Consider the following 14,516-nt stretch of genomic DNA (forward strand, 5'->3'; position numbering starts at 1 on the left):
TCCAATGGTGTGTCAACGACAGTCGTTGAAACTCCTGCTGCAACGGTTGTCACTGGAGTCGTTAGAGTCACATGAGGCCATTTGTGAACGGCTGTTGTTTTTAGAGGTTAAGTTGTTAAGCCTCCTGGGCAAGGATGAAAGGACAGCATTATAGGTGGGGGATAGGTGGTGTCGCAGACCTCCTCCCCTACTGAGAGATGGCTTTTCCAATTTCACATAGATGGCTTCTTTTACACCTCTTTCAAACCATCGGTCTTCCCTGTCCAATATGTGCACATTGCTGTCTTCGAAGGAGTGTACTTTCTCCTTGAGGTGTAGATAGACAGCTGAGTCTTGCCCTGATGAGTTAGCCCTTCTATGTTGGGCCATGCGTTTGTTTAGTGGTTGTTTTGTTTCACCAATGTACAAGTCTGGGCATTCCTCACTGCATTGGACAGCGTACACTAGGTTGCTCTACAAAACCAAGTCTAGTTGCGTTCAATTCAATTGCCTTGAGATGACTATGACCTGGATGAATGCGAATATCCACAGGCAACAGAATACCTAGTTTTAATTTTTCTTTAAATTTTTTAATTTCATTTTACATACTTTATTAATTCCCGAGGGGAAATTCAATTTTTCACTCTGTTGTCAATTACACACAGGTCCGAACACACACACATGCACAAACAGGACCTATACATGCACTAAGTGGAGAGATGTCAGAATGGGGCTGCCCATGACAGGTGCTCCGAGTGGTGGGGGGTTCGGTGCCTTGCTCAAGGGCACCTCGGCAGTGCCCAGTAGGTGAACTGGCACCTCTCCAGCTACCACCTACTCATTTAACAAATGAGTCAAACATTAGAGCAGACAAGGTCATTTGACTCAGTGGCATTTAGATCAATGTTGGCTTTAGACTTCTTTTTGGCCAGCTTTCCTTGTCTGGCATCAGACTTGAGATAGTGCTCCTTGTTGTGGATGACCTGAATGTACTGGTCAGTGCTGCTGTTCTGCTGGTCACTGCTGGAGGCCAGGGAGGCTGAGTCTGACTCGGTCAGGGGTGTCTCAAGCTTCTGCCTAGCCTTGGGTTTCACATAAGACTCCATGTGCCTGATTCTGACTGGGGACTGACAGTGTCTTCCTGGGGAAGGGATGTGACGCCTGGTTCGCACAAGAAGAGAGTCTGCACCTCTGACATTGGCTAAGGGCTGGGAGTGTGACTCTAAACCTCCCCAATCTGTTTCTCCTTCACCATCATCCTCTTCTTGCGCTCCATATCTTCTTCGAGCAGTGTGGCCGCCTTTAGTCATGGAAATGTGGCTCTCTACATGCTCACCGATATAGAAGTGTGCTGGTTGGTGGAGGTCAGAGAGGGAACGGGGCCGATGAGCCTTTCCCAAAAACATCCTTCCTTGACCTTTTCCATCTTCCTCCTCCTCTTCATCTTCACTCAGATGCTGCGTTGATTGGTGGGACCGGTGAGGATTTGGTTGGTGTTGAGCGTTGCGGGGTGTGTAGCGTTTAATGTTGCGTGGGTACAGCTCCAGGATCTCTGCAGGCTCCTCCATGAGATAATGGCGTGGGATCCGTGTGGCTGAGCGACGCAGCTTCTTCCTGGGCTCATGCTCATTGACAATCACATAACGTGTGGTGTGACCGCGCCGTCCTCCATAACTCTGTGCAGTGATGATCCCAGCAGCCTCCACTGGATGTATGGAACGTATGGTCTTCCTGTACAGGGGGTCAGAGTGGATGCTGTCAGAATAGAGTGCTGGGGGATTATATGGTATGTGGTGGTAGGACTTGGACCTGCAGTTACCACCGGGGCTACCAAGAAAGGATAGGGGCCTGTTATAAGAAAGGACAGTTATTACTATTATTATTTCATATTGTTGTTGGTATGTTATCATAGCATTATGCTATAAAAGGCATGAACTTGAAATACATGCAGTGCGTTGCCACATAACAGTCTCATCATTTTGACAAAACTAAAGGAGTGATGTGATGGATAATTGAGCAGGGTTTAAAGACTTAAATACGGAGAGATTTTTGTCTTTTTGTTGCAATCATATAAAACTGTTTTGAGAGCATATTTCCTGAACTGCAATCAAAAATCAAGTTTGTAAGTAAAAACGTATGATCATTTTACCTATAAATCAGTCCTCTTTGCTTGCAAGTTAAAAACATTTGCTTGCACATCAGTCCTCTTGCAAGTTTTGCTTGCAAGTTCAACTGCACTTAATGGGTGGGGCCTACGCTGATGGATGAGAGAAGAGTTTCTATTGGTGGGTTTGATGTGGCTCCATACAGAGCGGGCTACACCCACGATTCCCTCTCTCCCACTGGAAATGCTTGACAGTCGGTATTACTGCTACACCCCAGAGCACCGACGGTACTGACCATTACACCATCGAATAGTTCTGCCCTGGCTAAACAAAAGCAATCTACATGCACCAGTTCAAATAAAACATTCTTGCTATTATTAGGCCTAGTTCCCACGGACCCGTGTACTTCTGAAACCGTGTTCTATGCGATTTGGCTGTTTGGCCACATGCAACCGCACTTTTGGGCCCCCGAAACCACGTTTCTTTGAAACCGGAGTCCAGGGTGAAGTTTTTGGAAGACTCCGGTGCCAGCGGTTGCGTGTAGATAGGATAACCGCGGTATTTTATTACCCGTCTCCATTGTTTGACGTCAGAGCGACGGTAAATAGCTCTTTTCTAAAAGTTTACTAACTACTAAAGTCCCACATCCTGTGTTAAATACAGTGTATCTTAACTATATTTACAATGAAGCTTGATTCTGCACTCTGCTCGTAGCACGTATGTGAATGTTTACCGTTGCTATGGCAACAAGTGACAGCTTAGTGTTAGTTAACTTAGCTCAATCGTCCGACAAACAACAACCCATAAAATTATAATTCAACATATTTAAACAAAATCAACAACAGCTACCAACAGTTACAGTCCTTACAACCTTAGCTAATGTGTTGTCACAGGTTAAATTGTCAAAATTAAAGTAATAACAGCTTAAATCCCTGAGGAACTACACTAGCATTAGTGACGGTTGCATCCACTCGTATGCAGTTACCTTACGTTACAGTTCCCTCAAACAATATAACAAAGCACAATACAAACTATATAATGTTGGGATTCACAGGACCACAGATGATTTATCATTTGGTAAAATCATCACTGGACAATTTAAAGGCTTTTTCCTCTGCATGCTCTTTGTCTTCAAACAAAGAAAGCTAGGTGACACCCACCTCCACAGGAGGTCTCACCTCACACCTCAGTGAGACACAAGTCTCACAACTCGATTGGACAAGACTTTTACAGGGACATGTGACTCTGTGATGTCACAGGCATCTGTACAAGGTCTGCTCCTTCCAAGCCTTCTTCCTCTTCTTGCCCTGGAACTTCAGCAGCTCCCACCTTTTTCCAGCTGGGTCTGGAACAGCAGAGGCCCAAACCCCTGCTCCAGAGGCCCAAACCACAAAAGGGAGAGCAACTGATCACAGACTCTGGCAAACACAAGGTTTTGCAACTAGCTTTCCAGCAACAAGGAACTAAGTGAGTTAGCACCCAGCGTCTAACTCTGCAAGGACCCCAAGCGACCAGCTTCCTCGGATCAGAACCTTTGGAACAAAGAACTCAACCAAGACTGCACCTGGGACCATCTTCCCAGCCTTCTTCTGCCGGCTAAACAGCAGCACACTGCCAAGTGACTCTTTCTTCCATCCATTCAAGGATCGGTAATGTAACAACTGGGCATAGCTTATCACAGCTTTACAGGATAAGCAAGACTGTTTAACTTGTTGTACGTGATTTGATGCTGTTTACTGAGTTGTTGTTGTGATAGATTGCAGTTAGGTCATTGATTAGTTGGCTTAGTTGGTGTTTAGTTTGCTAATACTGTTCACAAACAGATTCTTGCATGCAACTAAACAATCTCTGCACTAATCCAGACTGTTTGCAACACACGTCACATTGACATAGACTCATTAACAAACAGGCTTTCAACAGCGCTACCCCAACCAGGCATCTCTAAGTTCCCGCTTCTTTTCCTTTGTCTTTGTCCTGACCACACGGTCAGACAAACACCTCCCCCGAAAGTGAAGCAGCCTTGATTCGGCCATTTTGGTAGTTCTCTGTTGTCAGCCATTTTGTTTTGTAGGACAAACAGCTCCTTGATCACCACACCCGCCTTTGTCTTTCTCTTCTTTCTCTCTCTCTCTCTCTCTCACACACACACACACACACACACACACACACATACACACCATGCTTGTATATAGTAAGTTAGAACTGGTGTGCTTTGGTTTGCTTTGCTAGTTTGTGAATAAATATAATTCTTTGGAATCATGCCTGCTGTCTGTTTAATGTTGCACAAGAGTGAATGAATAGTCAACCTCTGCTGCGTCAAGAACTCTGAAATCCTTCAGGCGTTACTGTTAATTTTGATTGTTGTCATTAATTTAATTATTAATCAAACTCCAAATTAATAGTTTAGCGTATTTTATGAGACTGATATCTTTAACTGGCTATCATTTTTCCCTTTGCAGGAATGGTGCCCCACGAGGTGATTTAATGTTAATTAAGTCACATAATTTAACATAATTATTAATTATTAACAATAATTATTAATTATTTCTGATAGCCAATTAAATCCCAACATATTTGGTGCCTCCGTGTGAAGCCTGTTGTGTTGACCCCAACATTTATTGTGCTGCAGAGTGAGGTAAATATATGTTGAGTCCCAACAATAAACAAATTATTTATTAAGGGTACACTACTGATAACATCTGAAGGTGCTTAAGTGACATTTACCCACCTGAAAGAATAAATGAAAACGGTGATTTTGCTGGTCTTCAGTAGCTTTACTCTAGGTGTAACTGCCAACTGCAGAACGCAGCACAAACCAACCGTTTACATACCCAGATTTGCTCTCATGCCTTTACTCAAATCAGTTATGCTTTTAATTGAATGGGGGGTATCTGTATGGTATCTGTAAAGATACAAAATCGATATCATATGCATAAAATAATGTCACAATTGAGTGGCCAGATACACGTAAATACCCTATATGTCACACTAACTTTATTTGTGACCGTGCTATCTGCTGTCTTTGGATGGCATATCCAGCTGTTTGACCTAACGACCAACGAAGGAGGCTGCTCTTGTTGTTAGCTACCCCAACTACACTACCATGAAAGCAGTGATGGGCCTGCCAACGGAGGTTCTGGATCCGGCCGGGTTGGACCTTCATTGGCAGGCCCGTCGCTGCTTTCGTGGTAGTGTAGTTGGTCGTTCAGGCACCTCTGCTGTTGAATTAGGTTGCGCTATTTTTGTGGATCGGGTTGTTTTTATTTTCCGCACTTCCGTATTCCGGTATTGACTGTGACATCTGATTGGTTAAAATGGCTTTCTGTTAGAAGTTACATCGCCACCTACTGCTTTGGCATGTGTATTACATCACTTGGTAGCGGATTTTGCGGTTTTGTGTGGATATCATATGTTTTTATCACACCACTCGTGTGGACGAATTTTTTTGGAAACCAGAGCCTGAAGAACTTCGGTTTCAGAACTGATTTTCGCCACAGCTCCCACACTGAATTCCCTGTGAACTACAAAACTCCCATCAAGCGTACTAGGCTGATGAGTAGAATTTAAGAAACAGGCTAAATGACATGATGTTGCACACGTAAGTGGGGCTGTATGAGGTACTTATCTGTAGTTAGTGTATCACCATCAGTAGATGGCTATCAGTGTGCTCCCTGTTTACAGAAACAGATGGGACTAACACCCTAAAAACTCAGCATTAAATTTATGTGAAAGGAGGTCTACACCAAAACATATTTTAGCCATGTAAATAGAGGCCCACTAAATTGATCAGTATCTATTGTGGCTGACTGACGATCACTATAAAACCGGCACGCCGCAGGAGGCTAAGCACGGGAGATAACTTTGACGTGCCCACAAACTGATTCACATTCTCTCCTTTACTCGGTTGATTTCTCTTTAATGCCATATCACAAAGCCCTGCATCTGATACATACGCTAGTGCAAGGTATCATAAGAATACAAGTAACACGATTAACAATGTGATGTTTTAAGCGTTAGCGGTCAACAGAAAGTTTCCTTCCCGACTCACCCTCCTTCATGGACGAAAACTCAGAACTGACAACAGGTGAGCATAATCATCTGCAATCACAGAGGGCCCCGCACAGTGACACGCCCATCACCCAAGCACCAATGGCATGTACTCACCCACATCACATAGACATCCAGACTTACCAACATGGCAAACACACATATGGCTCCTACAGTATCAGTCTGAGTGGACGCTATGTTGAGTATATTTTCACTGCTTTATCTTACCGTCAGACAGCCCTTTTCTTTGGCACTACATTTTCTCAAGCCTTAAACTTCTGTATTGTACGCACTGTGTTACTCTGCAGCTCAGCACTCTGGGTCAGACTGTCTGTGGTATATGGAAGACAGGACAAATACTAGAAAGTAAAACTAAGTGATTATTACTGTGATGAGGAGGATACCTTTATGAACCAGAGTATAGAGAGGAAGAATTTCTCTATACTCTATAGGGAGACTGAACAGGCTGAAAAAGACAGACAGAGGGGAAAATTCCATGGAAACTGAAGGCCTAGAGTGAGCAGAAGCTTACTGTGAGCTGTAAATGGTCATGGTCATGGTCCCAGAGAGCTATTGCTGCCAGTGGGACTTGGTTGCACATATTTAAGTACATCTGTTGGGACCTCAGCCACATGTTTTAAACAATTGAGAGGCCTTGACAAAACCAGCCGGTCTAAGAACAAAGGAAACGTGCCAAGCTTCCATTGGTCCAGTAGCTATAAAAGTGTAAATCACTTTTGAAATTCAAACTCTTGCTCCCTATTGGGCGACAGCAGCCAGGTTCAGGTGGAGTCAGAAGGAACCCCCTATGACGTCACTGAGACTTTAACCCTATGGGCCCGAACGACGCATAGTGCGTCCAAATTCACACCTGTTCTTCTCTGTGGATTTTCTCCGCGACCGTGCGTCATAGCGAGAAGCCACGCATATCAGGTGTAACAGTGGAATCATAGCAAGCACTTGTCGGTAGTCCAATGTTTTCACAGCGAAAAAAACATGATAAAGTTACACGAAAATTATATATAACAGAGCTTTCATACAGCTCTGCACACACATTACTCTTGGATGGATTACTCGCTAATGCAGGATCGCACAGAAATGCCACGCATATCACATGAAAGCGCAGGAGCAGAGCTTTCCAATGATACCACACACATCATTCTGCTGTCATGCTATCATGCTATAAATCCAGATTAATTGTCTACAAAATAAAAACCTGACGAATTTCTTTACAATCCATTATACAGATCTTGTTATCAGTCACTTCATATGGTGAGGAATATCGTATCTTACCACGTCTTAGGCTTGCGTGTGTTTCTCCCTGTCTATCCACGTTTGTAGTCCGGCTTTCAAGATGCAAATATCTCCATATTGTCCAGCTGACACTCCATCAAACTTTGTATGACAAGACCAGCCACTTCACCTTTGCGCACCCAGACAACTGTAGCCTAATTATGCATGCCTGACAGGGCCGTAGTCACCATATACATTGAGGGGGACACCATCCAATATATAACTGAAACTGAAAAACAACAACAAACTTTGTTTACTGCAAACAAAGTGGCAAATATTATCTTGGAGGACATCATTGCACTGGGTTGACTATTTTTCTATGATCTTAGATGTAAATATTGCATGTTTCTTTCAGATAAAACACATTTTTGACTTGTGAATGAGTCAATGGAATTTCTTGCAATAATGAAAAAATACTGGCAATCATGTCTGCCTGGCACAAACCACATGTTTTGGACAGCTGTGAAGTGACAGAATGTCCCACCATCATGGTTCTTATATTGCCAGATTCCAGAGAGTCTCCCCTCTTCATATATGGCAGAATATGTCTTTTTACAACTTGCTATGGTGAGATACGTGTAAAAATGTAAGAATGTAGTCACACAGATTTGTTTTTTTCATTAATATAAAAATTAATATAAAATACAGGCACATAATAGGACATGAAATGATGGCAAATCTGGTTATCCCAGATTGTCCTGAAAAAAAACAACCGAAAGCATGTGTATGTAGCCTTTATAATGACTGTGATATGAGCTTAAAAGTAAAGGCAGTAAAAATACCCCAAAAACGCCTAGGGCCCATAGGGTTAATTGCCGCTGCACGCTGACGCCCCTCTCAATCCCCGAGTGACGAGTTGCTGGAAGGAAGCCAAAGCTTTCTGTGCGCAAGTTACTGCTAGGGAGCACCTCAAACGTTTGAATTTAACTGACCTAGGCCGCCCTTTTGTTTCTTGACTCGCTGGACGTGGAAAGACACTTTTTCTTTTGTTTTTAACACTCCACGGAGCACCCGAGGAACACCGCGCAACCCCGCTGTTCCTCAGCATCTGCAGATTTTGGAGAAACCCCCTTTTTCTCCCGAGGAAGACGGAGTCACCGAGGCCCAGTTTCTTCAACCGAGTCGACTCAGCTGATCCGTCTTCTGCCACACCGAGGACAGCATCTTTCATTCCGCTGTAGGACGCTACAGTGGCCCCACACACTCCTCCCACAGCAACAGATGGGACACACGTCGTCGCGCCAGCAACTCAAGTAAGAGAGCTTCAGTCTGGGCAGAGACTTAATATATAGAGTGTGACTTAAGAGTGACTTTTAACTGTGATTTTGTGAATTTGAGGACCGCCGTGTCCCTTTCTTTGATAATCTAATCATTGATTTCTGCTTGTTGTTGTGCTTGCCAGAGCAAATTGATTGTGCCATTAGTTGTGCTGGCTGCGCGATCACAATATGCCGCATTCCTATCTGTAACAAGGAACAGTGGACGGTAGGCTGACCCAGTTAGTCTACCGGCCTCTGAGGGATAGGAAAGTGACCATTGTGTTCCTCCACGGCTGCTTTTACCTTGTGCTGATTACGAGCGCCCGCTCGACTTTCTTCTCTCTCTCTCCCCCTCTCTTGTTAACTAACCTACACGCACGCACACACACGCACACGCACACACACACAAACACACACACACACACACACACACACACACACACATACATCAATTTAGTGTAGTGTTTATTAAGTGAACAGCTTGTGATTGTTGAATCATAATTGTTTAATAAACATTTGTGACTTTACTATAGTAGTCCTTTGTGGTGATTTGTGCATTGTTTTTGTGTCAATAGCTGGTTGTGATGATCAGTGATCGGGTTCACGCCTTCTAATTATTTGATTGTTAATATTCACCTATATTAATAAATAACTGAGATGAGGATTTTTCCCTTTTTGTCTAAAAACCGGTTGGTCATTGATCCCTGTATCCAGGGTGGTGCCCCGCAATTATTAATACACATTAATAATTTAATTTCTTAATTAATTACCATTGGTAATTAATAATCAATCAATCAATCAATTTTATTTATAAAGCCCAATATCACAAATCACAATTTGCCTCACAGGGCTTTACAGCATACGACATCCCCCTGTCCTTTGGACCCTCACAGCGGATAAGGAAAAACTCCCCCAAAAAAACCCTTTAACGGAGAAAAAAAAAACGGTAGAAACCTCAGGAAGAGCAACTGAGGAGGGATCCCTCTTCCAGGACGGACAGATGTGCAATAGATGTCGTACAGAACAGATCAGCATAATAAATTAACAGTAATCCGCATGACACAATGAGACAGAGAGAGAGAGAGAGAGAGAGAGAGAGAGAGGGAGAGAGAGAGAGAGAGAGAGAGAGAGATGCAGGTAATGACAGTAGCTTACAACAACATTATTGAAAGTAATAATATTATAGTTATAGTTGTGGCTACTGTGGTACAATATGTTGAAAGTATGTATTAATATCTGGCAGTATACATGTGTGACAATAGTCATATGTGTATAATAACAGTAGAGGTATGACTAATGACTAATGATGGCAGCAGCAGCAGCAGGAGGCATCTGGCAGGACCACGGCAGCAGCACAACCACACATGTCACGCTATCCAGGCACCGATGCGATATGAGTTAATCTGAGAGACAGTGGAGCACAAAGGCTCCGGAGAAGAAGCCAAGTTAGTGACATCCAGAATGGCCGAGTTAGCAAGATGCAGTAATAGAATACGAGAGAGAGAGAGAGAGAGAGCGAGAGAGAGAGAGAGAGAGAAGGAGAGAAGGTGCCCAGTGTATTATAGGGGTCCTCCGGCAGACTAGGCCTAAGTCAGCCTAACTAGGGGCTGGTACAGGGCAAGCCTGAGCCAGCCCTAACTATAAGCTTTATCAAAGAGGAAAGTCTTAAGTCTAGTCTTAAATGTGGAGACGGTGTCTGCCTCCCGGACCGTAACAGGAAGATGATTCCACAGGAGAGGAGCTTGATAGCTGAAGGCTCTAGCTCCTGATCTACTTTTGGAGACTTTAGGGACCACGAGTAACCCTGCGTTCTCAGAGCGCAGTGTTCTGGTGGGATAATATGGCACTATGAGCTCTCTAAGATATGACGGAGCTTGACCATTTAGAGCTTTATAAGTTAACAGTAGGATTTTAAATTCAATTCTGGATTTTACAGGGAGCCAGTGAAGAGAAGCTAAAACAGGAGAAATATAATCTCGTTTGCTGCTGCATTCTGAATTAGCTGGAGAGTTTTTAAGGACTTACTAGAGCTACCTGATAATAGAGAGTAATCCAGACAGTAATCCAGCCTTGAGGTAACAAAAGCAAGGACCAATTTTTCTGCATCTTTTCGGGTCAGGATAGGCCTAATTTTCGCAATATTACGCAGATGAAAAAATGCAGTCCGTGAGGTTTGTTTTAAATGAGAATTAAAAGACAAATCTTGATCAAATGTTACTCCGAGGTTTCTTACGGTAGTGGTAGAGGCCAGAGCAATGCCATCTAGAGAAACTATGTCATCAGATAAAGAGTCTCTGAGTTGTTTGGGGCCAAGAACAATAACTTCAGTTTTGTCTGAATTTAACATCAGGAAATTGGTGCTCATCCAAGTATTTATGTCTTTAAGGCAGTTATGGAGTTTAGTTAATTGATTACTTTCTTCTGGCTTCATCGATAAATACAACTGAGTATCATCCGCATAACAATAGAAATTTATAGAGTGATTTCTAATGATGTTACCTAAAGGAAGCATATATAGAGTAAATAGGATTGGTCCGAGCACAGAACCTTGCGGAACTCCAAAACAAACTTTGGTACGTAAGGATGATTCATTATGAACGTCAACAAACTGAAAATGATCAGATAAATAAGATTTAAACCAGCTTAGTGCAGAACCTTTTAGGCCAATTAAGTGATCCAGTCTCTGCAGTAGAATTTGATGGTCAATTGTGTCAAACGCCACACTAAGATCTAATAAAACAAGTACAGAGACAAGTCCTTTGTCTGAAGCAATCAGAAGGTCATTTGTAATTTTAACTAGTGCTGTCTCAGTGCTATGATGCACTCTAACTCTGACTGAAATTCCTCAAATAAATTATTATCATGGAGAAAATCACACAGCTGGTCTGCGACTACTTTCTCAAGGATCTTTGACATAAAGGGAAGATTAGATATTGGTCTATAGTTGGCTAACACCTCTGGATCCAGGGTGGGCTTTTTTAGTAGAGGTTTAATTACAGCTACCTTAAAAGACTGTGGTACATAGCCTGTTAATAAGGATATATTGATCATATCTAATATATGAGTGTTAACTAAAGGAAAGACCTCCTTAAGTAGCCTAGTTGGGATGGGGTCTAAGAGACACGTTGATGATTTAGATGAAGAAATCACTGTGGTCAATTCTTGAAGAGAAATTGGGGAGAAGCAATCTAAATATATATTAGGTTTTACAGCTATGTTTGAGGTTAGATATGTACTATCTGAGGACAGGAGGTCATGAATTTTGCCTCTAATAGTTAGAATTTTGTCATTAAAAAAGCTCATAAAATCATTACTGCTAAGGGCTAAAGGAATACAAGGCTTAATAGAGCTTTGACTCTCAGTCAGCCTGGCTACAGTGCTGAAAAGAAACCTGGGGTTGTTCTTATTGTCTTCTATTAATGCTGAGTAGTTTGCTCTGGCATTGCGGAGGCCCCTCTTATAAGTTTTGAGACTGTCTGTCCAGATTAAACGAGATTCTTCCAGTTTGGTCAATTGCCAATTCCTTTCAAATTTTCGCGATATTTGTTTTAACTTACGGGTTTGAGAGTTATACCAAGGAGCGAACTTTCTTTGCTTTTTTAACTTCTTTTTAAGAGGAGCTACAGAGTCAAGTGTTGTTCACAGCGAGCCTATGGCGCTATCGACAAAATGATCAAAGTTGGTACAGGAAACCTCTGTTACTGAGGGACTTGGTATTGAATTTAATGACGGAGTAATCTTTTCCTTAAATTTTGCGACAGCACTATCTGATAAACATCTAGTATAGTAACTGTTGCTGAGTGGCGTGTAATCGAGTAAAAAGAAATCAAAAGTAATCAGATAATGATCCGATAGCAAGGGATTCTGTGGAAAGACTTTTAGGTTATCAATTTCAATTCCATACGTCAGAACTAGATCGAGGGTATGGTTAAAACAATGAGTGGGTTCATGTACACCCTGACTGAAGCCAATGGAATCTAATAATGAGATAAACGCGGTAGCCAGGGAGTCATTATCAACGTCGACATGAATGTTAAAATCGCCTACAATAATAACCTTATTTAATTTAAGAACTAAACTGGATAAAAACTCTGAGAATTCAGATACAAATTCAGAATACGGGCCAGGGGCACGGTACACTATACCAAATAAAAGTGGCTGCGAGATTTTCCAGGTTGGATGTAAAAGACTAAAAACGAGGCTTTCAAATGAATTATAATCTAGTTTAGGTTTAGGGCTGATTAACAGACTAGAGTTAAAAATGGCTGCAAATCCCCCTCCTCAGCCGCTGCCTCGAGGAATGTGGGTATTATTATGACTGGGAGGAGTGGACTCATTGAGACTGACATACTCATCTTGACACAGCCAGGTTTCTGTGAGACTGAGTAAATCAATATGATTATCTGATATTAATTCGTTCACTGCTTTAGACGATAGAGACCTGATATTTAACAGTCCGCATTTAATTCTCCTGTTTTGTCTTTCTGTCACAGAAGAGGTTTTAATTTTTATGAGGTTGTTATGCACAACTCCTCTTTGTTTAATTTTAGATTTAAATAATTTAGGTGGTCGGGGGACAGACACCGTTTGTATAAAACTATGAAAACTATGGCTTGGTAACTGAACTAGAAGCTCAGAGAGGCGTATAGGACTGCGTCTCCGAGTCCTGGTCTCAACTCTGGGTTGTCAGGGATTTAAATTACTAATAAAGTTTGCCAGGTTCCTAGAAATGAGAGCAGCTCCATCCAAAGTGGGATGAATGCCGTCTCTCCTAATAAGACCAGGTTTTCCCCAGAAAGTTTGCCAATTATTAACGAAACCCACATCGTTTGCTGGACACCACCTGGACAGCCAGCGATTAAGTGATGACATGCGGCTAAACATGTCATTAGTGTTCAGATTTGGGAGGGGTCCAGAGAAAACTACGGAGTCCGACATTGTTTTTGCATATTCACACACCGAGGCAATATTAATTTTAGTGACCTCCGACTGGCGTAACCGGGTGTCATTGCCGCCGACTTGAATAACAGTCTTACTGAATCTACGTTTAGCTTTAGCCAGCAGTTTTAAATTTGATTCAATGTCGCCCGCTCTGGCCCCAGGGATACATTTGACTATGGCCGCTGGTGTTGCTAACTTCACGTTTCTCAGAATAGAGCTGCCAATAGTTTTATCCTCAGCGGGTGTGTCACTGAGTGGGGAAAAGCGGTTGGAAACGTGAACAGGCTGGTGGTGAGCTGTGGGCTTCGGCTTGGAGCTGTGCTTCTGGCGAACCGTAACCCAGCCTCCCGGCTGAACAGGAGTTGCCGGAGGACAGTTAGCAGAGGCTATGGCTATGCTATGTGGCTCTGCACCGGCTACAGGGGGCTGGCTAACTACCGCAGCTACTGAATGGTTTTCCATGGTGTGGAGCCGCACTTCTAATTCACTAAGCCTCGCCTCCAAAACAGAACATAAGCTACACTTGTTACAATTACAACTGTCGCTAAAGGAGGCAGAGGCATAACTGAACATTTGGCACACCGAGCAAGAGAGAGCAGAGGGAGAAGCCATCGCTAACTGTAAAGCTAATGTAGCTACCAAGGCTAGTAACGTGCAAACAACAGCTAAGAGATTAGCGAGAAAGTCGTAGAAAGGAGGAGAGCTATAAGTGCTTAAACAGAACCAGCGTGGGTTAAGACTTGAAGCAGACGTTAAAGCAACTGAAGTGAGAAAGCAGGCTAGCAGAATTCACCAGAGCAGTACAGAGACGCTGTCACAGAAACACCGGAAATGACACAACTCGCTTACCGCAATACGTCAGCACGTCCAATCAATAACCATCTTGTCTTTA

At 42.9% G+C, this 14,516-nt stretch overlaps 1 protein-coding gene across 2 annotated transcripts in view; it reads right to left on the bottom strand.

The window, feature by feature from the left end:
• Positions 1-587: 587 nt before the first annotated feature.
• The window catches only part of tmc3 (transmembrane channel like 3), a 178,823-nt gene continuing 164,894 nt past the window's right edge, over positions 588-14,516 (bottom strand). The window contains exon 22 of one of the 2 annotated variants that reach the window (XM_078162494.1): positions 588-1,710. In XM_078162494.1, the coding sequence (XP_078018620.1) occupies positions 834-1,710 (877 nt within the window). In that variant the 3' untranslated portion in view covers positions 588-833. Of the gene's footprint in view, positions 1,828-14,516 lie in introns of both variants that reach the window. The other variant, XM_078162484.1, reaches the window with a different exon arrangement.

This window comes from Epinephelus lanceolatus, chromosome 2 (assembly GCF_041903045.1).
Source record: "Epinephelus lanceolatus isolate andai-2023 chromosome 2, ASM4190304v1, whole genome shotgun sequence".
Taxonomy (NCBI): domain Eukaryota; kingdom Metazoa; phylum Chordata; class Actinopteri; order Perciformes; family Serranidae; genus Epinephelus; species Epinephelus lanceolatus.